The sequence below is a fragment of the Oncorhynchus nerka genome, linkage group LG25 (assembly GCF_034236695.1).
Source record: "Oncorhynchus nerka isolate Pitt River linkage group LG25, Oner_Uvic_2.0, whole genome shotgun sequence".
NCBI classification, from domain to species: Eukaryota; Metazoa; Chordata; class Actinopteri; order Salmoniformes; family Salmonidae; genus Oncorhynchus; species Oncorhynchus nerka.
Genome location: NC_088420.1, coordinates 33,625,905 through 33,653,224, shown reverse-complemented (window position 1 = coordinate 33,653,224; position 27,320 = coordinate 33,625,905). Strand labels below are relative to the sequence as shown.

Here is a 27,320-nt window from a genome sequence, read left to right as displayed (position 1 = left end):
AAACCTGGGCCCGTACAAATCAGCTGGGCTTGATAATCTGGACCCTCTATTTCTGAAACTATCCGCTGCCATTGTCGCAACCCCTATTACCAGCCTGTTCAACCTCTCTTTCATATCGTCTGAGATCCCCAAGGATTGGAAAGCTGCCGCAGTCATCCCCCTCTTCAAAGGGGGAGACACCCTGGACCCAAACTGTTACAGACCTATATCCATCCTGCCCTGCCTAAGGTCTTCGAAAGCCAAGTCAACAAACAGGTCACTGACCATCTCGAATCCCACCGTACCTTCTCCGCTGTGCAATCTGGTTTCCGAGCCGGTCACGGGTGCACCTCAGCCACGCTCAAGGTACTAAACGATATCTTAACCGCCATCGATAAAAGACAGTACTGTGCAGCCATCTTCATCGACCTTGCCAAGGCTTTCGACTCTGTCAATCACCATATTCTTATCGGCAGACTCAGTAGCCTCGGTTTTTCGGATGACTGCCTTGCCTGGTTCACCAACTACTTTGCAGACAGAGTTCAGTGTGTCAAATCGGAGGGCATGCTGTCCGGTCCTCTGGCAGTCTCTATGGGGGTGCCACAGGGTTCAATCCTCGGGCCGACTATTTTCTCTGTATATATCAATGATGTTGCTCTTGCTGCGGGCGATTCCCTGATCCACCTCTACGCAGACGACACCATTCTATATACATCCGGCCCGTCCTTGGACACTGTGCTATCTAACCTCCAAACGAGCTTCAATGCCATACAACACTCCTTCCGTGGCCTCCAACTGCTCTTAAACGCTAGTAAAACCAAATGCATTTTCAACCGTTCGCTGCCTGCACCCGCACGCCTGACCAGCATCACCAAACCCAAATCAAATCAAATCAAATTGTATTTGTCACATACACATGGTTAGCAGATGTTAATGCGAGTGTAGCGAAATGCTTGTGCTTCTAGTTCCGACAATGCAGTAATAACCAACAAGTAATCTAACTAACAATTCCAAAACTACTGTCTTACACACAGGGTAAGGGGATAAAGAATATGTACATAAGGATATATGAATGAGTGATGGTACAGAGCAGCATAGGCAAGATACAGTAGATGGTATCGAGTACAGTATATACATATGAGATGAGTATGTAAACAAAGTGGCATAGTTAAAGTGGCTAGTGATACATGTATTACATAAGGATGCAGTCGATGATATAGAGTACAGTATATACGTATGCATATGAGATGAATAATGTAGGGTAAGTAACATTATATAAGGTAGCATTGTTTAAAGTGGCTAGTGATATATTTACATCATTTCCCATCAATTCCCATTATTAAAGTGGCTGGAGTTGAGTCAGTGTCAGTGTCAGTGTCAGTGTGTTGGCAGCAGCCACTCAATGTTAGTGGTGGCTGTTTAACAGTCTGATGGCCTTGAGATAGAAGCTGTTTTTCAGTCTCTCGGTCCCAGCTTTGATGCACCTGTACTGACCTCGCCTTCTGGATGATAGCGGGGTGAACAGGCAGTGGCTCGGGTGGTTGATGTCCTTGATGATCTTTATGGCCTTCCTGTAACATCGGGTGGTGTAGGTGTCCTGGAGGGCAGGTAGTTTGCCCCGGTGATGCTTTGTGCAGACCTCACTACCCTCTGGAGAGCCTTACGGTTGAGGGCGGAGCAGTTGCCGTACCAAGCGGTGATACAGCCCGCCAGGATGCTCTCGATTGTGCATCTGTAGACGTTTGTGAGTGCTTTTGGTGACAAGCCGAATTTCTTCAGCCTCCTGAGATTGAAGAGGCGCTGCTGCGCCTTCTTCACGATGCTGTCTGTGTGAGTGGACCAATTCAGTTTGTCTGTGATGTGTATGCCGAGGAACTTAAAACTTGCTACCCTCTCCACTACTGTTCCATCGATATGGATAGGGGGGTGTTCCCTCTGCTGTTTCCTGAAGTCCACAATCATCTCCTTAGTTTTGTTGACGTTGAGTGTGAGGTTATTTTCCTGACACCACACTCTGAGGGCCCTCACCTCCTCCCTGTAGGCTGTCTCGTCGTTGTTGGTAATCAAGCCTACCACTGTTGTGTCGTCCGCAAACTTGATGATTGAGTTGGAGGCGTGCTTGGCCATGCAGTCGTGGGTGAACAGGGAGTACAGGAGAGGGCTCAGAACGCACCCTTGTGGGGCCCCAGTGTTGAGGATCAGCGGGGAGGAGATGTTGTTGCCTACCCTCACCACCTGGAGGCGGCCCGTCAGGAAGTCCAGTACCCAGTTGCACAGGGCGGGGTCGGGACCCAGGGTCTCGAGCTTGATGACGAGCTTGGAGGGCATTATGGTCTTAAATGCCGAGCTGTAGTCGATGAACAGCATTCTCACATAGGTATTCCTCTTGTCCAGATGGGTTAGGGCAGTGTGCAGTGTGGTTGTGATTGCATCGTCTGTGGACCTATTTGGGCGGTAAGCAAATTGGAGTGGGTCTAGGGTGTCAGGTAGGGTGGCGGTGATATGGTCCTTGACTAGTCTCTCAAAGCACTTCATGATGACGGAAGTGAGTGCTACGGGGCGGTAGTCGTTTAGCTCAGTTACCTTAGCTTTCTTGGGAACAGGAACAATGGTGGCCCTCTTGAAGCATGTGGGAACAGCAGACTGGTATAGGGATTGATTGAATATGTCCGTAAACACACCGGCCAGCTGGTCTGCGCATGCTCTGAGGGCGTGGCTGGGGATGCCGTCTGGGCCTGCAGCCTTGCGAGGGTTAACACGTTTAAATGTCTTACTCACCTCGGCTGCAGTGAAGGAGAGACCGCATGTTTTCGTTGCAGGCCGTGTCAGTGGCACTGTATTGTCCTCAAAGCGGGCAAAAAGTTATTTAGTCTGCCTGGGAGCAAGACATCCTGGTCCGTGACTGGGCTGGATTTCTTCTTGTAGTCCGTGATTGACTGTAGACCCTGCCACATGCCTCTTGTGTCTGAGCCGTTGAATTGAGATTCTACTTTGTCTCTGTACTGACGCTTAGCTTGTTTGATAGCCTTGCGGAGGGAATAGCTGCACTGTTTGTATTCGGTCATGTTACCAGACACCTTGCCCTGATTAAAAGCAGTGGTTCGCGCTTTCAGTTTCACGCGAATGCTGCCATCAATCCACGGTTTCTGGTTAGGGAATGTTTTAATCGTTGCTATGGGAACGACATCTTCAACGCACGTTCTAATGAACTCGCACACCGAATCAGCATATTCGTCAATATTGTTATCTGACGCAATACGAAACATATCCCAGTCCACATGATGGAAGCAGTCTTGGAGTGTGGAGTCAGCTTGGTCGGACCAGCGTTGGACAGACCTCAGCGTGGGAGCCTCTTGTTTTAGTTTCTGTCTGTAGGCAGGGATCAACAAAATGGAGTCGTGGTCAGCTTTTCCGAAAGGGGGGCGGGGCAGGGCCTTATATGCGTCGCGGAAGTTAGAGTAACAATGATCCAAGGTTTTTCCACCCCTGGTTGCGCAATCGATATGCTGATAAAATTTAGGGAGTCTTGTTTTCAGATTAGCCTTGTTAAAATCCCCAGCTACAATGAATGCAGCCTCCGGATAAATGGTTTCCAGTTTGCAAAGAGTTAAATAAAGTTCGTTCAGAGCCATCGATGTGTCTGCTTGGGGGAGGATATATATGGCTGTGATTATAATCGAAGAGAATTCTCTTGGTAGATAATGCGGTCTACATTTGATTGTGAGGAATTCTAAATCAGGTGAACAGAAGGATTTTAGTTCCTGTATGTTTCTTTCATCACACCATGTCTCGTTAGCCATAAGGCATACCTTTTCTTACCAGAAAGATGTTTGTTTCTGTCGGCGCGATGCGTGGAGAAACCCGTTGGCTGCACCGCCTCGGATAGCGTCTCTCCAGTGAGCCATGTTTCCGTGAAGCAAAGAACGTTACAGTCTCTGATGTCCCTCTGGAATGCTACCCTTGCTCGGATTTCATCAACCTTGTTGTCAAGAGACTGGACATTGGCAAGAAGAATGCTAGGGAGTGGTGCACGGTGTGCCCGTCTCCGGAGTCTGACCAGAAGACTGCCTCGTTTCCCTCTTTTTCGGAGTCGTTTTTTTGGGTCGCTGCATGGGATCCATTCCGTTGTCCTGTTTGAAAGGCAGAACACGGGATCCGTGTCGCGAAAAACATATTCTTGGTCGTACTGATGGTGAGTTGACGCTGATCTTATATTCAATAGTTCTTCTCGACTGTATGTAATGAAACCTAAGATGACCTGGGGTACTAATGTAAGAAATAACACGTAAAAAAAACAAAAAACTGCATAGTTTCCTAGGAACGCGAAGCGAGGCGGCCATCTCTGTCGGCGCCGGAAGTCATGGATGGTTCCGACCTCGAATATGTGGACATCTATAAGTACCTAGGTGTCTGGCTACACTGTAAACTCTCCTTCCAGACTCATATCAAACATCTCCAATCGAAAATCAAATCTAGAGTCGGCGTTCTATTCCGCAACAAAGCCTCCTTCACTCACGCCGCCAAACTTACCCTAGTAAAACTGACTATCCTACCGATCCTCGACTTCGGCGATGTCATCTACAAAATTGCTTCCAACACTCTACTCAGCAAACTGGATGCAGTTTATCACAGTGCCATCCGTTTTGTCACTAAAGCACCTTATACCACCCACCACTGCGACCTGTATGCTCTAGTCAGCTGGCCCTCGCTACATATTCGTCGCCAGACCCACTGGCTCCAGGTCATCTACAAGTCCATGCTAGGTAAAGCTCCGCCTTATCTCAGTTCACTGGTCACGATGGCAGCACCCATCCGTAGCACGCACTCCAGCAGGTGTATCTCACTGATCATCCCTAAAGCCAACACCTAATTTGGCCGCCTTTCGTTCCAGTTCTCTGCTGCCTGTGACTGGAACGAATTGCAAAAATCGCTGAAGTTGGAGACTTTTATCTCCCTCACCAACATCAAACATCTGCTATCTGAGCAGCAAACCGATCGCTGCAGCTGTACATAGTCTATCGGTAAATAGCCCACCCATTTTTACCTACCTCATCCCCATACTGTTTTTATTTATTTACTTTTCTACTCTTTTGCGCACCAATATCTCTACCTGTACATGACCATCTGATCATTTACCACTCCAGTGTTAATCTGCAAAATTGTAATTACTACCTCCTCATGCCTTTTGCACACAATGTATATAGACTCCCCTTTTTTTCTACTGTGTTATTGACTTGTTAATTGTTTACTCCATGTGTAACTCTGTGTTGTCTGTTCACACTGTTATGCTTTATCTTGGCCAGGTCGCAGTTGCAAATGAGAACTTGTTCTCAACTAGCCTACCTGGTTAAATAAAGGTGAAATAAATAAAAAATATATTTAAAAAATGCCAAGTGCCACATCTGGAGGAAACCTGGCACCATCCCTATGGTGAAGCAGGGTGGTGGCAGCATCATCCTGTGGGGATGTTTTTCTGCGAAAGGGACTGGGAGACTAGTCAGGATTGAGGGAAAGATGGATGGAGCAAAGTACAGAGAGATCCTTGATGAAAACCTGCTCCAGAGCGCTTGTGACCTCAGACTGGGGAGAAGGTTTACTTTCCAACAGGACAACGACCCTAAGCACACAGCCAAGGACTGGCTTCGGGACAAGTCTCTGAATGTCCTTGAGTGGCCCAGCCAGAGCCCGGTAACATCCAAAGGTTGAATAATTAAACAGTATTTCTGTATTCCAAACATTTGGAATAGTCTGTGGGTATTTAAAGAACAATCATGTCGAATTTGTTAATAATTTGTGATGTAACTAAAGACAGTCTAACAGCATAACTGCATCTCTGAACGTATATATTTCCCAGTTGTCAGGGTCACATCAAAATGTTGTGGAATGTAAATGTTTAAATATGAAACTATTTGTGAGAAGATGTAATGTGATGTTAGCCTTCTAAATGAGATAATTGTTTTTCATATGAAGTCTTAACCAAGTCAGTGGCCATGCCCACATCAGCGTCATGGAACCCCCTTTGCCCAGAAGTGTATAAAACCCACTTCCGACAAAATGTACATTAGGCCAACGAGACCAACAGCGTGAGCTGAGAGGGACATAATGGCTAGAACTCTGAAACTTTCAGCAGAGAAGAAGAAAATCTCTACAAAACTAAAGACTACAACGGAACATTCAGTCTCTGCAGCTGTTTAAGTAAATTAGTCTGGTAAATGCGAAGGAGAACCAACGGGTGGTATTTTGATTGATCCATTCTGGAGAACATTTCCCTATCAAATGGATCATTGGTACGTCTGACATATCTATTATAACAGACACTTGCAGAACAAAGGGAACAAGGGAACAAGCTACAACTAGTTTACAGACAGGCCTATTTAAATTAAGATGGCGCCGACAGAGATGGTCGCCTCGCTTCGCGTTCTTAGGAAACTATCCAGTATTCTGTTTTTTTATGTATTATTTCTTACATTGTTAGCCTAGGAAATCTTCATTCTTATTACATACAGCCGGAAGAACTATTGGATATAAGAGCAACGTCAACTTACCAACATTACGACCAGGAATACGACTTTCCCGAACAGATCCTCTCTTCAAACCACCACCCAGGACAATGGATCTAATCCCAGCAGTTGACCGAAAACACCGGCGACGCAGAAGGGGCAGATGGAGCGGTCTTCTGGTCAGGCTTCGTAAACGAGCACGTCGCTCACCACTCCCGAGTATACTACTCGCCAATGTCCAGTCTCTTGACAACAAGGTAGACGAAATTCGAGCAAGGGTTGCCTTCCAGAGAGACATTAGAGACTGTAACATTCTCTGTTTCACAGAAACATGGCTCTCTCGGGATATGGTGTTGGAATCGGTCCAGCTACCAGGCTTCTCCATGCATCGCGCTGACAGAGATAAACAACTCTCTGGGAAGAGGAAGTGCGGGGGTGTATGATTTATGATTAACAACTCATGGTGTGATCATAACAACATGGGAACTCAAGTAAATGCAACCTCCGAGTATAAGTCCTTCTGCTCACCCGACCTAGAATTTCTTACAATCAAATGCCGGCCATTCTACCTACCAAGAGAATTCTCATCAATTATAGTCACAGCTGTGTACACCCCCCTCAAATGAACACCAAGACGGCCCTCAAGGAACTATATACCCGGAGGTTGCATTTATTGTAGCTGGGGATTTTAACAAAGCAAATTTGAGATCAATGTTACCTAAATTTTAACAGCATATTGATTGCAACACACATAGGGCTAATACCCTCGACCACTGCTACTCTAACCTCCGTGATGCATACAGAGCCCTCCCCCGCCCTCTCCGACCATGAAGCCATCTTGATCGTCCCGGCTCTTAGGCAGAAACTTAAACAGGATGTAATAGTGACGAGAACCATTCAACGCTGGACTGACCAATCAGAAGCCACGCTCCAAGATAGTTTTTATCATGCGGACTGGAATATGTTCCAGTCAGGCTCAGAGAACGACATTGATCTATGCGCTGACTCGGTGAGTGCATTTATAAATAAGTGCATTGGAGATGTTGTAACAACTGTGACTATTAAGACCTACCCTAACCAGAAACCATGGATGGATGGCGGCATTCGCGAAAAACTGAAAGCGTGATCCACCGCATTTAACTACGGAAAGAGGTCTGGTGATATGGCTGAATATAAACAGTGTAGTTATTCCCTCCGCAAGGCAATCAAACAAACAAAATGCCGGTACAGTGACAAGGTGGAGTTGCAATTCAACAGCTCAGACACGAGACGCATGTGGCAGGGTCTACAGAAAATCACAGACTACAAAAAAAAACAGACACATAACAGATACCGACGTCATGCTTCCAGACAAACTAAACACCTTCTATGCCCGCTTTGAGGATAATACAGTGCCACCGTCGCGGCATGCTAACTTAACAAAGTCTGCGGCCCACCCCTCTCCTTCTCAGACCTCTCAAACATGTTAACACTCGCAAGGCTGCTGGCCCAGACAGGATCCCTAGCCGCATCCTCAGAGCATGCGCAGACCAGCTGGCTGGTGTGTTTACGGACATATTTAATTGCTCCCCATCCCAGTCTGTTGTCCCCAGAAGTTTCAAGATGGCTACCATTGTTCCTGTACCGAAGAAGGCAAAGATAACTGAACTAAATGACTACCGCACCGTAGCACTCTCTTCTGTCATCATGAAGTGTTTTGAGAGGCTAGTCAAGGAGCATATCACCGCCACCTTACCGGCTACCCTAGACACACTTCAGTTTGCATACCGCCCCAACAGGTCCACAGATGACGCAATCGCACTGCTCACTGCCCTATCCCATCTGGACAAAAATAATACCTTTGTAAGAATGTTGTTCATTGACTACAGCTCAGTATTCAACACCATAGTACCCTCCAAGCTCATCATCAAGCTGGATGCCCTGGGTCTCAACCCCTCCCTGTGCAACTGGGTCCTGGACTTTCTGACGGGCTGCCCTCAGGTGGTGAAGGTAGGAGACAACTTCTCCACTTCACTGACCCTCAACCCTGGGGCCCCACAAGGGTGTGTGCTCAGCCCTCTCCTGTACTCCTGTTCACCCATGACTGCATGGCCTTGCACGCCTCCAACTCAATCATCAAGTTTGCAGACAACACAACACTGGTGGGCTTGATCACCAACAGCATTGAGACAGCCTACAGGGAGGAGGTGGTGGCACTTGGAGTGTAGTGTCAGGAAAACAACCTCTCACTCAACATCAACAAAACAAAGGAGATGATCGTGGACTTCAGGAAACAGCAGAGGTAGCACCCCCCTATCCACATTGAAGGGTCAGCAGTGGAGAAGGTGGAAAGTCTTAAGTTCCTGGGTGTACACATCACAGACAGACTGAAATGGTCCACCCACACAGACAGTGTGGTGAAGAAGGTGCAACAGTGCCTCTTCAACCTCAGGAGGCTGAAGAAATTTGGCTTGTAAACCCAAAACCCTGACAAACTTTTACAGATGCACAATCGAGAGAATCCTGTCAGGCTGTATCACAGCATGGCATGGCAACTGCACCGCCCTCAACTTCAAGGCTCTCCAGAGGGTGGTGCGGTCTGCACAACGCATCACAGGGGTAAACTACCTGCCCTCCATGACACCTACAGCACCTGATGTAACAGGAAGGCCAAAAAGATCATCAAGGATAACAACCACCCGAGCCACCAGCTGTTCACACTGCTATCATCCCGAAGGCGAGGTCAGTACAGGTGCAACAAAGCTGGGACCGAGAGATTGAGAAACAGCTTCTATCTCAAGGCCATCAGACTGCTAAACAGCAATCACTAACTCAGAGAGGCTGCTGCCCAAATTGAGCCCTGAACACTGGACACTTTAATAAATGGATCACTAGTCACTTTAAACAATGACACTAAAAATAATGCCACTTTAATAATGTCCATATATCTTACATCACTCACACACAAATCTAACAAGTAATCTAACAATTCCCCAACAACTACCTAATACACACAAATCTAAAAGGGTGAATGAGAATATGTACATATAAATACATGGATGAGCGATGGCCGAGCGGCATAGGCAAGGTGCAATAGATGGAATAAAATACAGTATATACATGTGATATATTAGGTAGTTGTTGGGAATTGTTATTTTATTCGTTAGATATTACTGCACTGTTGGAACTAGAAGCACAAGCACTACGTTACACTCAGATTAACTGATCTGCTAACCATGTGTATGTGACCAATAAAATAAGACTTGCTATTTCTTTTCAAATGAGGGGTTGTTCATGTGCAAAGTATTAGCATTTCCATGAGCCTAGTTATCAGCTGTGTGTACGATAGTGGAGTCCTTTGTCTTTTCTCCCGCTCTTTCTTACCTGCCCCTCCCTTTTCATTTGATATAACAAGCTGTTAAAGCGGTTTAGTCCACTAGGGACTTTTCATTGTATCATGATAATAACCAACGCATATCCTATCCTGTGTGTGTTTATGTACTTCTGTGTGATTATTTAGTTAGTTAGTAAATAAATCATTAAGCCAATTGGTATGCCGTTGATTCATAATTTATGCTAGGGTTCGTGCAGATATCCAGGATTTTGCAACATTCAGAATATGACTGATGAGGTAATATATTAATAAGTGACTGTAATCGATAAGATATGAAAATATCTGACAGGAGTTAAAAATCCGGGAAATAGTTTCTCTTTAAACAACATTTTCCTGTGGTGCCCCAACTTCCTAGTTAATTAATGTTTACATGATTAGTTTAATCCCGTAATAATAGAGAATTGATTTGATAATATAACAGTCTTCACATTAATTATAGTTCAAGACATGACAAGCCCTTAACCAACAATGCAGTTCTAAGCAAATACCTAAAAAGAGACAAGAATAACAAATAATTAAAGAGCAGCCGTAAAATAACAATATGTTGAGGTAATTGAGGTAACATGTACATGTAGGTAGAGTTATTACCCTTACCACCTGGGGGCGGCCCGTCAGGATGTCCAGGATCCAGTTGCAGAGGGAGGTGTTCAGTCCCAGGGTCATTAGCTTAGTGATGAGCTTCGAGGGCACTATGGTGTTGAACGCTGAGCTGTAGTCAATGAATAGCATTCTTACATAGGTGTTCCTTATGTCCAGGTGTGAAAGGACAGTGTAGAGTGCAATAGAGATGGCATCATCTGTGGATTTGTTGCACCCTGGAGTACAAACTCTAATTATATTTATAGTGCAAACTGTCACTATCATCAATTCCTGTCATCCCTATCAACAACAAACAAGACCAGACCCATAGGAAATTAGGGTTATAGTCAGACTGCAATACACAGATAAGTATTGAACACAACACTGTTACCACTGGATCTGTAAAGCATTGGATTCAGTAATCTGTCATTGGTTCTACACACATACACATTTGCTTTGGGTTAAGATAAAGTGTTTTCATGTAAGAATTGACAGGAAGGAATAGCTCTTTTGTCCTGCTGACAGATATCTTGCTTTTTCCCTCAGGTGTAAACCATTGGCTTTGTACCACAGAAAAACAACTGCGTGCAATCAAGGATTACAATGGACAACCAACACTGTGGACATCCAACACTGTAGAATAATATGGTCTCTGAGAAATTTACTATTTTGTGTGTGTGTGTGTGTGTGTGTGTGTGTGTGTGTGTGTGTGTGTGTGTGTGTGTGTGGTGATCCATCAGCTGCTAGGCCATTGTATCACACTACACATCATTCATTTAGGAATTCATCGTAGAGGCTCATTTCTCCAATGTCCTGAGCCTCTAGTTTGTGAAAGTACATACTACTGTAAAACATTTTATAAATCAAACTACTGCCTCTGTAATGTAGCAGAAGTCTACCCCTCAAGTCTAGTCTATTGAAGTAGTTCCAGGCCTTTTATGATTGCAAATCACCCCCCAAGAAAACTTGTTTTAAGTAAATACTTATTCTATTTCATCTTCAGGATATTCTTCAAACACAAACTTTTATCTTGGTTTTTAGTATTTTTTACACATACACAATTCATTAAATCACCCAATTTGATCTGATAATTATATTAATTAACAGTTTAATCCTGCTATGGCAAGTGTTTTCGTAATCAAAGATCACAATGTAATTATAATTTGTAAGAGCTTCAAAATATTTAGGAACATACAGGACAAATTCCAAGAGCTAAAATCATCATATTCTCAAATTAGAGTTCACTGCTAAAAAGCAACTGATTGTAGATAAAAAAAAATCCACCATTTTGGTAATTCCAACCAATTGTTGACATAGATTGTTGATTTCTCTACTGTGGGTTTTAGACACCATTGTGTCAGACAGCACAGTGAGACCCTTCAATAAAGGAGAGAGGCTCATGAATACCAATGGTATTGGTTCGAGCATCATAGACACCTCAATTACTAACACACTCCTCGACATGTATCACACTCTGGATCACATCAAAGCCCGACAAACGCAATTATAGTTCTTCAAACAAAACCTATTTTGAATGTAAAACCCTTGCATGATCAGCCTCTGTTCATTCCATCCAGTGCTCTCAAACAAATGAATGCTTCCCCTTGTGAATCAAACACAGCATCACAAAACATGACAGTTTCAAACTGCAAAGTGCAAACAAAAAATAAGGATGAATTACCATTTTTAGCATCACACTTAAATTCAGGCATTCATATTCAAAATAATGTTTATATTTTGGCCCAATGGAGGTTGACTGGGTGACATTTAAAGGAAAAAGAGAGGTTGATGTTAATTGGGTTACTGTAGAGGTCAGAGATTGATTTCAGAGAGGTTTGCATAGTTGAGATATGGCCCACAAACAATTCTGTAAACAGTGATTGACTTTTGTGATGTAAAGAAAAACTCTTCACTCTGTCTTTCGCTACAGTATGTGGTTTCGGTGACAAATAAAGGGAAAAAAAAGTAACAAAAAATATATACTGCATTTGTTATTGCTGGTTTTTGAATCCAAGTCTGCTTTAGAGCCATGGCCTCATGAAATCAGATGTGGTCTAAAGGCTACAGTTGAAGAAATGAATGCCTATTGCTCCCTGGAGTACAATTGGATAGACATGCGTGATACACAATGGAGACTGAGCAGAGAAAATGTGAAATTGCAGTAGACAGTGCTGGATATTCACTTGATGCTTTGTGTTACTGGCATTTCTCTCCTCTCTTGGAAAACAGATCCACGAATCTCATTAATTTAGTAAAGTTCAGCCCCCTCAAGCAGTTATTTTGTCTATGAGTGTTTTGGGATTCAAACAGGTTCTAAACATTATTCAAACATGGGGTTCAAGAATGTTGAGCTGGTACATGGTCTACTGGTAGGCAACAAAATGACCTGTCCTTAGCTACAATGCCTTAAGTTACTTATTTAGTTAGTTCAAGTTGCCACAGAGAATAAGAAGAATCCCTGCAATATACTGTCACTGACTTCAAAAACACACCAAGTTAATCTCAACTGGACAGCCTTTATTGCTCCATTTTAAATCCCAAAACATGTGATACCAAACATCTTGTAATGTTTACACACATTAAAAGAGACAGCAAGTCTTTTAATGAGGACACTACTAATCCACATCTTTAATCCCTACAGCAGCCCTTGGCGGTAGCCAGGGTTATGTTACACAGGTACAATTGACATGTAAGATGCTTACTGCTGTATCTCCTTGACCATTTGAATTGTCAACAGCTAGGACGATGATACAATTAAATAAAGTGGCTGTTCTCTAGGTCAGCCATGAAAGTTCCTCTGGTTGCATTAAGATCGTTTCATTTCTATTTCAATCTTTTGACTCAATTTCATTTTCCCGAATGAGGCTAATTAATACGGAAATTCCCTCCACATTAAACAGCTGCTACTCCACCATGCACTGCTCTGAGCTGATGAGCTAATTTGTATAGAGTTCCCATTAACAAGCACTGTCCTACAACAAAACTTTGAATTTATACGACAAACTAACAATTACTCCCCAACAGTTACCCCCCCACACACACACACACACACCCCTGATGGCAAACATTTGTTGCTACCCAAAACATGCTCTTGACTTTGATGCATACCAACTGATCACTCTAAAAGTGTTGTTTGGGAGTCTGCCAAGTAGGTGCTGTTGAAGAATCAACCTGGCTCAGCTTGAGTGATTGTGCATTTTACACGTCAATTTATTGTTTTGTCCTTAATCTTATGACAGGATGAAATATAATATATTTTATAACATACTTTAAATCAAGGTCAGTGTTGTTATTCCCACTGCATAACAGACAACAGTTCAAAATGTTCAAATCGGTGGACTTGAAGCAAAACCAGACAGAGAAACGGAGGTAGGTCGGTATTGACAGGCTGTCTGCTGATATCAGAATGCTGAACATTTAGAATGATTTGGAGACGCTTTATGTCAGTCTTTCAGATATACTTTGCAGGATGTTTTTGTGCTGACTCACAGTTGTAGAAAAATCATATTCATTTACCTCAGTATCACAGCCCATACAACCCATATCACTCCATGCAACAAAATCCTTAAAAGGTTTTATGGAGCAATCCATTTCCAATGTCACTTTACAGATTTATTGGAATGCTGTGCTGAAAGAGCACTATTGGTTTATGAAATAAATCAAATACAGAATACCAGTACGCTGAGCCAGTAAAGTGACCAAATGTATATGCAAATGCATATGATTTGAGAACATGCTCTATTTCATTCCTCTCTTAAGTCTTCAATCCCTCACCCTACCATCTGCCTGACAAAGGACATTTTTTACTGACTCAACATGACTATAAATAAGACAAGACAACCAGGCAGTTGAAAACTCAAAGGTTTTGCATTGATCATATTGGGGTGAGGCCAGTAATACAACTCAGACAGGACAGTAAGCTATTCAAAGGACAATTTAAGATATGATGAAACCAGAAGGCACCCCATATAAACTTCTTTATGATACAAAATTCGATTTTTAAAACATTATCTCAACAAACCTGACCTCACAAAGGCACCAATGACAGATTATAGTATTATGTGTCTATTATAATGCTATTCACATGATGAATGGTTGAATATAGAAGGTGAATAATAATTTGATCACATATGCTAGTCTACTAATGCCTAATGGTCCTTTGAACCCGGTTATCAATGTCATGCAGCAATAGTGATTTCAATTCAATGATGATCAGACAAAGGTAATAGATAGTATCCAATAGCAGCCTAGCCTAAAGCCTCAAAGAGCAGCCATAGGCTACCCTACTGTAGAAAGCCATAAAGTGCCTGTCCCTTTAAGGATTGTGGTATTTTCCATATTGTTCGTGTCTCAATCGCAATGTAGTTTCAAACACAATCTTTCAAAGTTTGACTGGGGAATTGAGGTGAGGATGCAAACAGTGCCGCTGTCGTTTGGAAAAAGGAAGAGAAAAAAATACGTTATAAAAATATATCAACCTGGGATTTGTTCCGAGACAAATGGTCTTCGTTCAAGATTAACATTGAATAATAATGGTGGAGATAATTGAGTAAAATCTATCAATTTCAACGATTAAAAGGATAATGTATTCAATCGATTTAGATTTTTGTCGCTTGGATTAGTTCTGCAGCCTTCTCAGTCATGCAGTTAGAATTCCGAACATTGATGTTTGGAATTGTAACACTGCTGGTTATATTTCTGATAATTGCTGATATTGCTGAAGTCCAGGAAGAAATTGGGTAAGTATAGCGGTGTTTCTGATTAGTTTTGTTCATGATTTCTGTTGCACTATAAACGTGTTATCTAGATGTGAAATTGCATTATTCAAAGAAATGGAATCTTATGTTCATGTGCAAATTGTTTTCGATGCTGCGTTATATTCACTCATTCAGTAGAACTTTAGAAGACATTGAGTGCTCCTCCAACGTTAACATTTCTCCAGTAGGCTGTAGGCTGTTAGGATACATTTGCAGAGTTTCATTCCAAAACGCTATACATTTTCTGAAATGTTGGTAAATTAGCTTTTATTGTTTAAAGATATTATGAAAGAGATGAGTGTGTTTTTTCACTATCTAATCATGGTATGGGGTTGTTCAATGACAGACGTATTTGTTTAAAATCTATTGCTTGATGGTTTCTTTTGCAAAATGCTACATATCAGCTTAGCGCTCAAATAAAAGAGTAGTACTGCTAGGTTTTAAATAACTACATTTTTTATGAAGAAATGTACCAAATGATACATTTGTGACGTCAATATTATTATAATTTTTTGTAATAATACAGTAATATGAGATCTGTATGTAAAACATTTACATTTGACCTTTTAGTAATTTAGCAGATGCTCTTATCCAGAACGTCTTACAGTAAATGGATTCATCTTAAAATAGATAGGTGAGACAACCACATAAAGTATCACAGTCAAATATACAGGATACAAACATTTTTATTTCAAATCAAATCAAATTGTATTTGTCACATGCGCCGAATACAACAGGTGTAGTAGACCTTGCAGTGAAATGCTTACTTACAAGCCCTTAACCAACAATGCAGTTTTAGGAAAATACCCCCCAAAAAGTAAGAGATAAGAAAAAAAAAATTAAGGAGCAGCAGTAAATAACAATAGTGGGGCTATAAACAGGGGGTATCGGTTCAGAGTCAATGTTCCAATGTGGAGGCTATATACAGGGGGTACCGGTTCAGAGTCAATGTTCCAATGTGGAGGCTATAAACAGGGGGTACCGGTTCAGAGTCAATGTTCCAATGTGGAGGCTATATACAGGGGGTACCGGTTCAGAGTCAATGTTCCAATGTGGAGGCTATATACAGGGGGTACCGGTATACAGGGGGTACCGGTTCAGAGTCAATGTTCCAATGTGGAGGCTATATACAGGGGGTACCGGTTCAGAGTCAATGTTCCAATGTGCGGGGGCATCTGTGTCGAGGTAATTGAGGTAATTATATACATGCAGGTAGGGTTATTAAAGTGGCTATGCATAAATAATAACAGAGAGTAGCAGCAGCATGGGGGGGGGGGGGGGGTGCAAATAGTCTGGGTAGCCATTTGATTAGCTTTTCAGGAGTCTTATGGTTTGGGGGTAGAAACTGTTTAGAAGCCTCTTGGACCTAGACTTGGCGCTCCGGTACCGCTTGCCGTGCAGTAGCAGAGAGAACAGTCTATGACTAGGGTTGCTGGAGTCTTTGACAATTTTTAGGGCCTTCCTCTGACACCGCCTGGTATAGAAGTCCTGGATGGCAGGAAGGTTGGCCCTGGTGATGTACTTGGCCGTACGCACTACCCTCTGTAGTGCCTTGTGGTCAGAGACCAAGCAGTTGCAATACCAGGTGTTACATCTTCTCCTGCCACGCCCTCTACTGCTCATCCTGTGTCTCCTTAACCTGCCACCACTCCCCCAGTGCTCTCTCCCTTTCTCTCTGTGTGTGATTGTGCCTGTTTTCCTCTCAGCTCCAGTTCTGCCCGCTCTGACTCTGGTTCCTGTCTCCAGTCCCACGTCTCCTCATCCTGCAACTCTGCCCTGGATTCTCCACTCTACTGCTTCCTTGGATTCCCCTCCTGCCCTGCTTACCCTCTCACTCCAGCCTCAGCCTTCGCACCTGGTTTCCTGCAACCTGCCCAAGCTTCCCCTGGCCTGCACTCCATCTTCCCCCTGTGTTTCAATAAATACCTTGGTTACTTCATCCCAGTCTTCTCGTCTGAGTCTGCTCTTTGTTTTCCCTGTTCCACTCTGCGAAACAGTACGATCTGGCCAAAGAGATGAACCCAGCTGACTCAGATCCTCTCCACCAAACCCTCGCTGGCCAAGGCGCCCTGCTTGAGCAACATGACCAAGCCCTGAATGCGCTTTTGGAGCACATCAAGGAGTTTTCACACAGCCTGTCTAACCTACAGGGCCAAACCTTCGCCCAGAGCTCACAACCAGTCCCAAGGCCTTTTGCCGTTTGTTCCGACTCCCGAGCGCCACGATGGCAACCTCAGAGCTTGCAGAGTCTTTTTAGTACAATGTTCACTAGTATTTGAGCAACAGCCCTACTCTTATGCTAGTGAACGGACCAAGATTTCCTTCCTGATTGGCTGCCTCCGTGGAGCAGCGCTTTCCTGGGCCACGGCGGTGTGGGATAGATAGTCCCCCATCTGCTTCTCCTACTCCAGACTCACGGAAGAGATGAAGAAAGTATTTTGACCACCCGGTCTGCGGTAAGGATAGCGCTAAACGATTCCTGTCCTTCCGTCAAGGCCGTTAGTGTTGCTGAGATGGCATGTGAGTTTCGCACCCTTGCCGCTGAGAGCGGCTGGAATGAGGAGGCCCTTCAGGAAGCATGCCAGAACGCACTCATTGAGACCATCAAGGATGAGATGGTGTCCAGGGATGAGCCGGATGGACTTGATGAACTTATCTCTCTCGCCACCCGCATTGACAACTGTCTCCATGAGCGATGGAGGGAGAGAGTAGGTAGGGTTGCGTGCACCATAACATCTGCTTCAGCGCCTTCTCCGACTGCATCCCTTTCCAAGGCTCTTCCTGATCCTGAACCCATGCAGCTCGGTCGGGCCTGTCTCTCCAGAAAAAGGCAGTGGCTCATCGGTGCTAGGAGCTGCCTATACTGTGGCCAGGTTGGTCACTTTGTCTCCACTAATTCTCTGCGTCCATCAAAAGAGGGGGCTCGGCAGTAGTGGGGGATATACTGTTGAGCCAAATCGCCAGCCCATCTTCCCCCAGAGCCCTGCTTGAAGGCAACCTTGTGTGGCAGAGCCAGGCTTTCCCTCTGTCTGCTCTCATGGATTCAGGCGCCAACGAGAGCTTCATGGACCGAGGTGTCATTACTCAGTTGGGCCTGGCCACTGTCCCACTCGATTCACCTCTCGATGCAACTCTCTCAACAGACAGCTCCTCGCCCTAGTCTGTGAGAGAACCTTCCCTGTAAACCTGTGTCTCTCTAGAAACCACCAGGAAAAGATACATTTCCACATAATCGACTGTCCTTACTCCCCACTGGTTCTTGGCCATCCATGGTTAAAGCTACACAACCCACAGATCGACTGGACCACCGGAAAGGTAACCACTTGGAGTTCCTTTTGTCACTCAGATTGTCTACATTCTGCTCTGCCCCTGCCTTGTCTGTGCCCCAGTCGATTCCAAAACCTCCGGACCTGTCATCAGTTGCTCCAGAGTATCACAATGTAGCTCCTGTGTTCAGTAAGCACCACGCCCTGTCTCTGCCGGCTCATCGGCCGTACGACTGCTTCATTGACCTCCAGCCTGTAGCTCCTCTTCCTAGTAGCCGGTTATTTAACCTCTCTCACCCCAAGCAATAGGCTATGGAGAGGTACATCAAATCAAATCAAATGTATTTATATAGCCCTTCGTACATCAGCTGATATCTCAAAGTGCTGTACAGAAACCCAGCCTAAAACCCCAAACAGCAAGCAATGCAGGTGTAGAAGGACGGTGGCTAGGAAAAACTCCCTAGAAAAGCCAAAACCTAGGAAGAAACCTAGAGAGGAACCAGGCTATGTGGGGTGGCCAGTCCTCTTCTGGCTGTGCCGGGTGGAGATTATAACAGAACATGGCCAAGATGTTCAAATGTTCATAAATGACCAGCATGGTCGAATAATAATAAGGCAGAACAGTTGAAACTGGAGCAGCAGCACGGCCAGGTGGCCCGGGGACAGCAAGGAGTCATCATGTCAGGTAGTCCTGGGGAATGGTCCTAGGGCTCAGGTCCTCCGAGAGAGAGAAAGAAAGAGAGAAGGAGAGAATTAGAGAACACACACTTAGATTCACACAGGACACCGAATAGGACAGGAGAAGTACTCCAGATATAACAAACTGACCCTAGCCCCCCGACACATAAACTACTGCAGCATAAATACTGGAGGCTGAGACAGGAGGGGTCAGGAGACACTGTGGCCCCATCCGAGGACACCCCCGGACAGGGCCAAACAGGAAGGATATAACCCCACCCACTTTACCAAAGCACAGCCCCCACACCACTAGAGGGATATCTTCAACCACCAACTTACCATCCTGAGACAAGGCTGAGTATAGCCCACAAAGATCTCCGCCATGGCACAACCCAAGGGGGGGCGCCAACCCAGACAGGATGACCACATCAGTGAATCAACCCACTCAGGTGACGCACCCCTTCCAGGGACGGCATGAGAGAGCCCCAGTAAGCCAGTGACTCAGCCCCTGTAATAGGGTTAGAGGCAGAGAATCCCAGTGGAAAGAGGGGAACCGGCCAGGCAGAGACAGCAAGGGCGGTTCGTTGCTCCAGAGCCTTTCCGTTCACCTTCCCACTCCTGGGAAAGACTACACTCAATCATATGACCCACTGAAGAGATGAGTCTTCAGTAAAGACTTAAAGGTTGAGACCGAGTTTGCGTCTCTGACATGGGTAGGCAGACCGTTCCATAAAAATGGAGCTCTATAGGAGAAAGCCCTGCCTCCAGCTGTTTGCTTAGAAATTCTAGGGACAATTAGGAGGCCTGCGTCTTGTGACCGTAGCGTACGTGCAGGTATGTACGGCAGGACCAAATCAGAGAGATAGGTAGGAGCAAGCCCATGTAATGCTTTGTAGGTTAGCAGTAAAACCTTGAAATCATCCAGGATTCTCTAGCTGCAGGACTTATCAAGCCATCATCCTCCCCGGTGGGTGCTGGGTTTTTCTTTGTGAAGAAGAAGGATGGGTCCCTGAGGCCGTGCATAGACTTCCGTGGGCTAAATAATATCACAGTAAAGAACAAGTACCCCTTGCCCCTCATCAGCTCTGATTTTGCTCCCCTCCATGGTGCTGCAGTGTTTTCCAAACTCGACCTCCGGAATGCCTACCACCTTATCCGCATAAGAGAGGGGGACGAGTGGAAGACTGCATTCAACACACCACTGGGTCACTTTGAGTCACTTTGAGTATTTGGTCATGCCTTTTGGTCTGACTAACGCCTCTGTTTTTTTCCAGAACCTAGTCAATCGTGCTGAGGGACGTGATTGGGCACTTCGTTTATGTCTATATTTAGATGACAACCAAGGATCCTGAGGCTCACCCGTAACACCAGCCAAGTTCTTCAACCGCTGTTGGAGAATAAGCTTTTTGTTAAAGCTGAAAATGTGTGTTCCATGCTGCCTCATAGTCTTTCCTGGGTTATATTATTGCACAGAGACAGTTACGTATGGACCCTGCCACGGTCTTGGCAGTCACAGAGTGGCTTGCGCCCCCCAACCTGAAGCAGCTACAGTATTTCCTGGGGTTTGCACATTTTTACAGACGTTTCATCTGCAACTACAGCCATCTGGCTGCACCTCTCACCTCCACCCCCACTCTGTTCCACTGGACTCCTGAGGCAGAGGCAGCATTCCTGGAACTCAAGCGTTGCTTCACCTCCGCTCTGGTCCTTACTCAGCCCGACCCAGGACTCCAGTTCATCGTGGAGGTGGACGCCTCTTGACACCGGGGTGGTGCTGTTCTGTCTCAACATTCTTCCTCTGATCAGAAGGTCCACCCATGTGCGTTCTTTTCCTGTAAGATCTCACCAGGCAGTGATGCAACCCGTCAGGATGCTCTCGATGGTGCAGCTGTAAAACCTTTTGAGGATCTGAGGATCCATGCCAAATCTTTTCAGTCTCCTGAGGGGGAATAGGTTTTGTCATCTTGACAACTGTCTTGATGTGCTTGGACCATGTTAGCTAAACAATGGATATATAGCCTTTTGCAACAACAAAAAATACAATTATACACATTTAAAATCTATGAATAAAAAATCTGAGAACAGTAATTTTTTACACACGCATGACGGTACCCATAAGCAATAATGTCTGATGAAAAAACACAAATGTGAAGAATTGGGGGATATAACGTTTTGGAAAATAACTCTTCAATTGTGTCCATTTCAATGTTACAAACCGCTGTCCATTTGTTGACACATTCTACTCCTATTTCTGTACTGTACATCTTGCATTTTTAATCGAACCTTTCACTTTAGCTATCCCTTTGTGATATCCCAGTATAATAGCCCAATGCAATTGACGACAGATGTTCAACAGACGCTCTATACCTGGATCTACAAAGACCAATTTGTCTGTAGTGTAGCCTCCATGCATTATATAGTAGGCTCCAGTATCTTGAAGGACTACCTTCAGATCCTGTGTGTGTGTGTGTGAGTGAGTGAGTGAGTGAGTGAGTGAGTGAGTGAGTGAGTGAGTGAGTGAGTGAGTGAGTGAGTGAGTGAGTGAGTGAGTGAGTGAGTGAGTGAGTGAGTGAGTGTGCGTGCGTGTGTAATCTTGGCACTTTACTTATGGGGTGCATGGATGGAATAATTGCTACAAAACTAGGGGAGTCCTAACACATGGGATCAAAAGTAGGCTACCTAGTATAGAGAGAATGGACTGGTAATCAGATAGTTTCAGGTGTAACTCTACACTGTTAACTCTCTTCACTGCATAATACTGAACTCTCTAACAGCTGTGTCAACTGGGTTATGCTCTAATTGTATTGCACTTTCATAATAAAAACTGTGTATAGCCACTATTTTAGAAGACATACTATCACAATAGACCAGACCATTGTATCAAAAGGAACCAGCCCAAGACTTGGAAGCCCATTTTGCTTTCCACATCAAACCTTGAATCAATTGCATCATCAGGCTGAGTTGAGGAACCCCAGGGCTTCTTGACAATGCGCTTGGTGGTTTTGTTCAACACTTTAGTGTATCCTGTGTGCACTCCAGCTCCAGTCATGTTATGGTATACAGGGCTGTTTGGTGGGTGGATGTGTGGATAGAAGATTACTGTTTGATTTGTTACTGAGAGCAACAGACTGGAGACAAAATGAACAGTTCCCTTTCAAATCAAATCAATTTGTATTTGTCACGTGCCGAATACAACAGGTGTAGACCTTAACGTGAAATGATTAACCAGCCCTTAACCAACAATGGAGTTCAAGAAATAGAGTTATATTTACTAAATAAACTAAAGTAAAAAAAAAAAAAAAAGTAACACAATAAAATAACAATAACGAGGCTATAAACAGGGGGCACCGGCACTGAGTCAATGTGCAGGGTCACGGGCCAGTCAAGGCAGATTGTACATGCAGGTATGGGCAAAACAACCGTGCATAGACAATAAACAGCGAGTAGCTGCAGTGTGAAAACAATGGGTGGGGGGGATGTCAATGTAAATAGTCCGGGTGGCCATTTGATTAATTGTTCAGCAGTCATATGGCTTAGAGGTAGAAACTGTTAAGGAGCATTTTGGTCATAGACTTGGCACTCCGGTACCGCTTGCCGTGCGGTAGCAGAGAGAACAGTCTATGACTTAGTTGACTGGGGTCTTTGGCAATTTTTTGGGCCTTCTTCTGACACCACCTAGTATATAGGTCCTGGATGGCAGGAAGCATGGCCCCAGTGATGTACTGGACCATAAGCACTACCCTCTGTAGTGTCTTACGGTCGGATGCCGAGCTGATGTATGGATAGAAGATGGATATGGATGTACTAGGCGGTGATGCAAACGGTCAGGATGCTCTCGATGGTGCAGATGTAGAACTTTTTGAGGATCTGGGGACCCATGCCAAATCTTTTCAGTCTCCTGAGGGGAAAAGGTATTGTGGTGCCCTCTTCACAACTGTCTTGGTGTGTTTGCACCATGATAGTTAGTTGGTGATGTGGAAACTAAGGAAATTAAAAGTCTTGACCCACTCCACTACAGTCCCCTCGATGTTAATGGGGGCCTGTTCAGCCCATCTTTTCCTGTAGTCCACAATCAGCTCCTTTGTCTTACCTCACTGCCAGGTCTCAGACCTCCTCCCTATAGGCTGTCTCGACGTTGTCGGTGATCAGGCCTACCACTGTTGTGTTGTCAGCAAACTTAATGATTGTGTTTGAGCCGTGTTTGGCCATGCCGTCGTGGGTGAACAGGGAGTATAGGAGGGGACTAAGCACGCACTCTTGAGGGGCCCCAGTGTTGAGGATCAGCATGGCATATGTGTTGTTGCCTACCCTTACCACCTAGGGGCGGCTCGTCAGGATGTCCAGGATCCAGTTGCAGAGGGAGGTGTTTACTCCCAGGGTCCTTAGCTTGGTGATGAGCTTTGTGGGCACTATGGTGTTGAATGCTGAGCTGTAGTCAGTGAACAGCATTGTCACATAGGTGTTCCTTTTGTCCAGATGGGATGGGGCAGTGTGGAGTGTAATTGAGATTGCATCATTTTTGGTTCTGTTGGGGCGGTATGCCAATTGGAGTGGGTCTAGGGTTTCCAGGATGATAGTGTTGATGTGAGCCATGACCAGCCTTTCAACACCTTTTGTGGCTACCGATGTGAGTGCTACGGGGCGGTAATCATTTAGGTAGATTACCTTTGCTATCTTGGGCACAGACATAACTGAACCCTGCATCAGAAGACTCTTCTATCTTACACAAATACAACTCTTGAAGCTTGGAAGATACAGTTCTGCCTTCTGATAGAACAAGAATCAAGCTTATTGTGGCTGTAAATGTTAAGTACCTGGAACAGTTGGTACTGTAGCACTTTATTTTACAGTACAGAGATGACCAGGTATTTATTACAAAATGATGGTGGTAATATCACAATAATAATCATATGTATGTGGTAATTACAGAGTAATAACATATTAATTACAACTGTTTGTTTCATGAAGGAGCTTTCCTATATTGGAACATCTCTCCCCTCCAAGAACAATAGAAGAGTTGTTTTGCTCCCTAGATAGCACAGCTAGGCCTGTCACCTTCATTTGAGCAGACTGAATGCTCCTGGTTCCTTGTCTGCTGCCTGGCATATTAGTGATTCTACTTGCCTCTGTAATAACTGACTCAAGATGCAATTGTACATACTTAATTGAGACACAATCAATTTGCAACATCCTTTTGCACATAATGGAGTCGTAATATTAGAGTACTGTGTGCTTGCTCTAATTTAATTTCTGGAGCTTTATGGTTTTATAAACCCCATCCCAACGATGTTAGGATGAAACAGTCAGAGATCACCAAGCGCAACATAGCTTCTGCGTGCATATCAGCTAGAAAGATGTGTCGGCATCGAGTAATTGTCTCTGGCCCCCTCCCAGTTAGGGGGAGTGATGAGCTCTACAGCAGAGTCTCACAACTCAATCGCTGGTTGAAAACTGTTTTCTGCCCCTCCCAAAAGATAGAATTTGTAGATAATTGGCCCTCTTTCTGGGACTCACCCACAAACAGGACCAAGCCTGACCTGCTGAGGAGTGACGGACTCCATCCTAGCTGGAGGGGTGCTCTCATCTTATCTACCAACATAGACAGGGCTCTAACTCCTCTAGCTCCACAATGAAATAGGGTGCAGGCCAGGCAGCAGGCTATTAGCCAGCCTGCCAGCATAGTGGAGTCTGCCACTAGCATAGTCAGTGTAGTCAGCTCAGCTATCACCATTGAGACCGTGTCTGTGCCTCGACCTAGGTTGGGCAAAACTAAACATGGCGGTGTTCGCCTTAGCAATCTCACTAGGATAAAGACCACCTCCATTCCTGTCATTACTGAAAGAGATCATGATACCTCACTTCTCAAAATAGGGCTACTTAATGTTAGATCCCTTACTTCAAAGGCAATTATAGTCAATGAACTAATCACTGATCATAATCTTGATGTGATTGGCCTGACTGAAACATGGCTTAAGCCTGATGAATTTACTGTGTTAAATGAGGCCTCACCTCCTGGCTACACTAGTGACCATATCCCCGTGCATCCCGCAAAGGCGGAGGTGTTGCTAACATTTACGATAGCAAATTTCAATTTACAAAAAAAAAAAAAAAAAACGTTTTTCGTCTTTTGAGCTTCTAGTCATGAAATCTATGCAGCCTACTCAATCACTTTTTATAGCTACTGTTTACAGGCCTCCTGGGCCATATACAGCGTTTCTCACTGAGTTCCCTGAATTCCTATCGGACCTTGTAGTCATTGCAGATAATATTCTAATCTTTGGTGACTTTAATATTCACATGGAAAAGTCCACAGACCCACTCCAAAAGGCTTTCGGAGCCATCATCGACTCAGTGGGTTTTGTCCAACATGTCTCTGGACCCACTCACTGTCACAGTCATACGCTGGACCTAGTTTTGTCCCATGGAATAAATGTTGTGGATCTTAATGTTTTTCCTCATAATCCTGGACTATCGGACCACCATTTTATTACGTTTGCAATTGCAACAAATAATCTGCTCAGACCCCAACCAAGGAACATCAAAAGTCGTGCTATAAATTCACAGACAACACAAAGATTCCTTGATGCCCTTCCAGACTCCCTCTGCCTACCCAAGGACGCCAGAGGACAAAAATCCGTTAACCACCTAACTGAGTATCTCAATTTAACCTTGCGCAATACCCTAGATGCAGTTGCACCCCTAAAAACTAAAAAAATGTCTCATAAGAAACTAGCTCCCTGGTACACAGAAAATACCCGAGCTCTGAAGCAAGCTTCCAGAAAATTGGAACGGAAATGGCGCCACACCAAACTGGAAGTCTTCCGACTAGCTTGGAAGGACGGTACCGTGCAGTACCGAAGAGCCCTTACTGCTGCTCGATCATCCTATTTTTCTAACTTAATTGAGGAAAATAAGAACAATCCGAAATTCCTTTTTGATACTGACGCAAAGCTAACAAAAAAGCAGTATTCAACAAAAGAGAGGATGACTTTCACTTTAGCAGTGATAAATTCATGAACTTCTTTGAGGAAAAGATTATGATTATTAGAAAGCAAATTACGGACTCCTCTTTAAACCTGCGTATTCCTCCAAACCTCAGTTGTCCTGAGTCTGCACAACTCTGCCAGGACCTAGGATCAAGAGAGACGCTCAAGTCTTTTAGTACTATATCTCTTGACACAATGATGAAAATAATCATGGCCTCTAAACCTTCAAGCTGCATACTGGACCCTATTCCAACTAAACTACTGAAAGAGCTGCTTCCTGTGCTTGGCCCTCCTATGTTGAACATAATAAACGGCTCTCTATCCACTGGATGTGTACCAAACTCACTAAAAGTGGCAGTAATAAAGCCTCTCTTGAAAAAGCCAAACCTTGACCCAGAAAATATAAAAAACTATCGGCCTATATCGAATCTTCCATTCCTCTCAAAAATTTTAGAGAAGGCTGTTGCGCAGCAACTCACTGCCTTCCTGAAGACAAACAATGTATACGAAATGCTTCAGTCTGGTTTTAGACCCCATCATAGCACTGAGACGGCACTTGTGAAGGTGGTAAATGACATTTTAATGGCAACGGACCGAGGCTCTGCATCTGTCCTCGTGCTCCTAGACCTTAGTGCTGCTTTTGATACCATCGATCACCACATTCTTTTGGAGAGATTGGAAACCCAAATTGGTCTACACGGACATGTTCTGGCCTGGTTTAGATCTTATCTGTCGGAAAGATATCAGTTTGTCTCTGTGAATGGTTTGTCCTCTGACAAATCAACTGTAAATTTCGGTGTTCCTCAAGGTTCTGTTTTAGGACCACTATTGTTTTCACTATATATTTTACCTCTTGGGGATGTTATTCGAAAACATAATGTAAACTTTCACTGCTATGCGGATGACACACAGCTGTACATTTCAATGAAACATGGTGAAGCCCCAAAATTGCCCTCGCTAGAAGCATGTGTTTCAGACATAAGGAAGTGGATGGCTGCAAACTTTCTACTATTAAACTCGGACAAAACAGAGATGCTTGTTCTAGGTCCCAAGAAACAAAGAGATCTTCTGTTGAATCTGACAATTAATCTTAATGGTTGTACAGTCGTCTCAAATAAAACTGTGAAGGACCTCGGCGTTACTCTGGACCCTGATCTCTCTTTGAAGAACATATCAAGACCATTTCGAGGACAGCTTTTTTC

The 27,320-nt window shown here is 44.4% G+C and overlaps 1 protein-coding gene across 1 annotated transcript in view; it reads left to right on the top strand.

The window, feature by feature from the left end:
* Window positions 1-14,781: 14,781 nt before the first annotated feature.
* Window positions 14,782-27,320, top strand: part of LOC115109409 (alpha-2,8-sialyltransferase 8B-like) — a 31,812-nt gene continuing 19,273 nt past the window's right edge. The window contains exon 1 of the mRNA XM_029634263.2: window positions 14,782-15,170. Coding sequence (XP_029490123.1) covers window positions 15,073-15,170 — 98 coding nt within the window. The 5' untranslated portion in view covers window positions 14,782-15,072. The remainder of the gene's footprint in view (window positions 15,171-27,320) is intronic.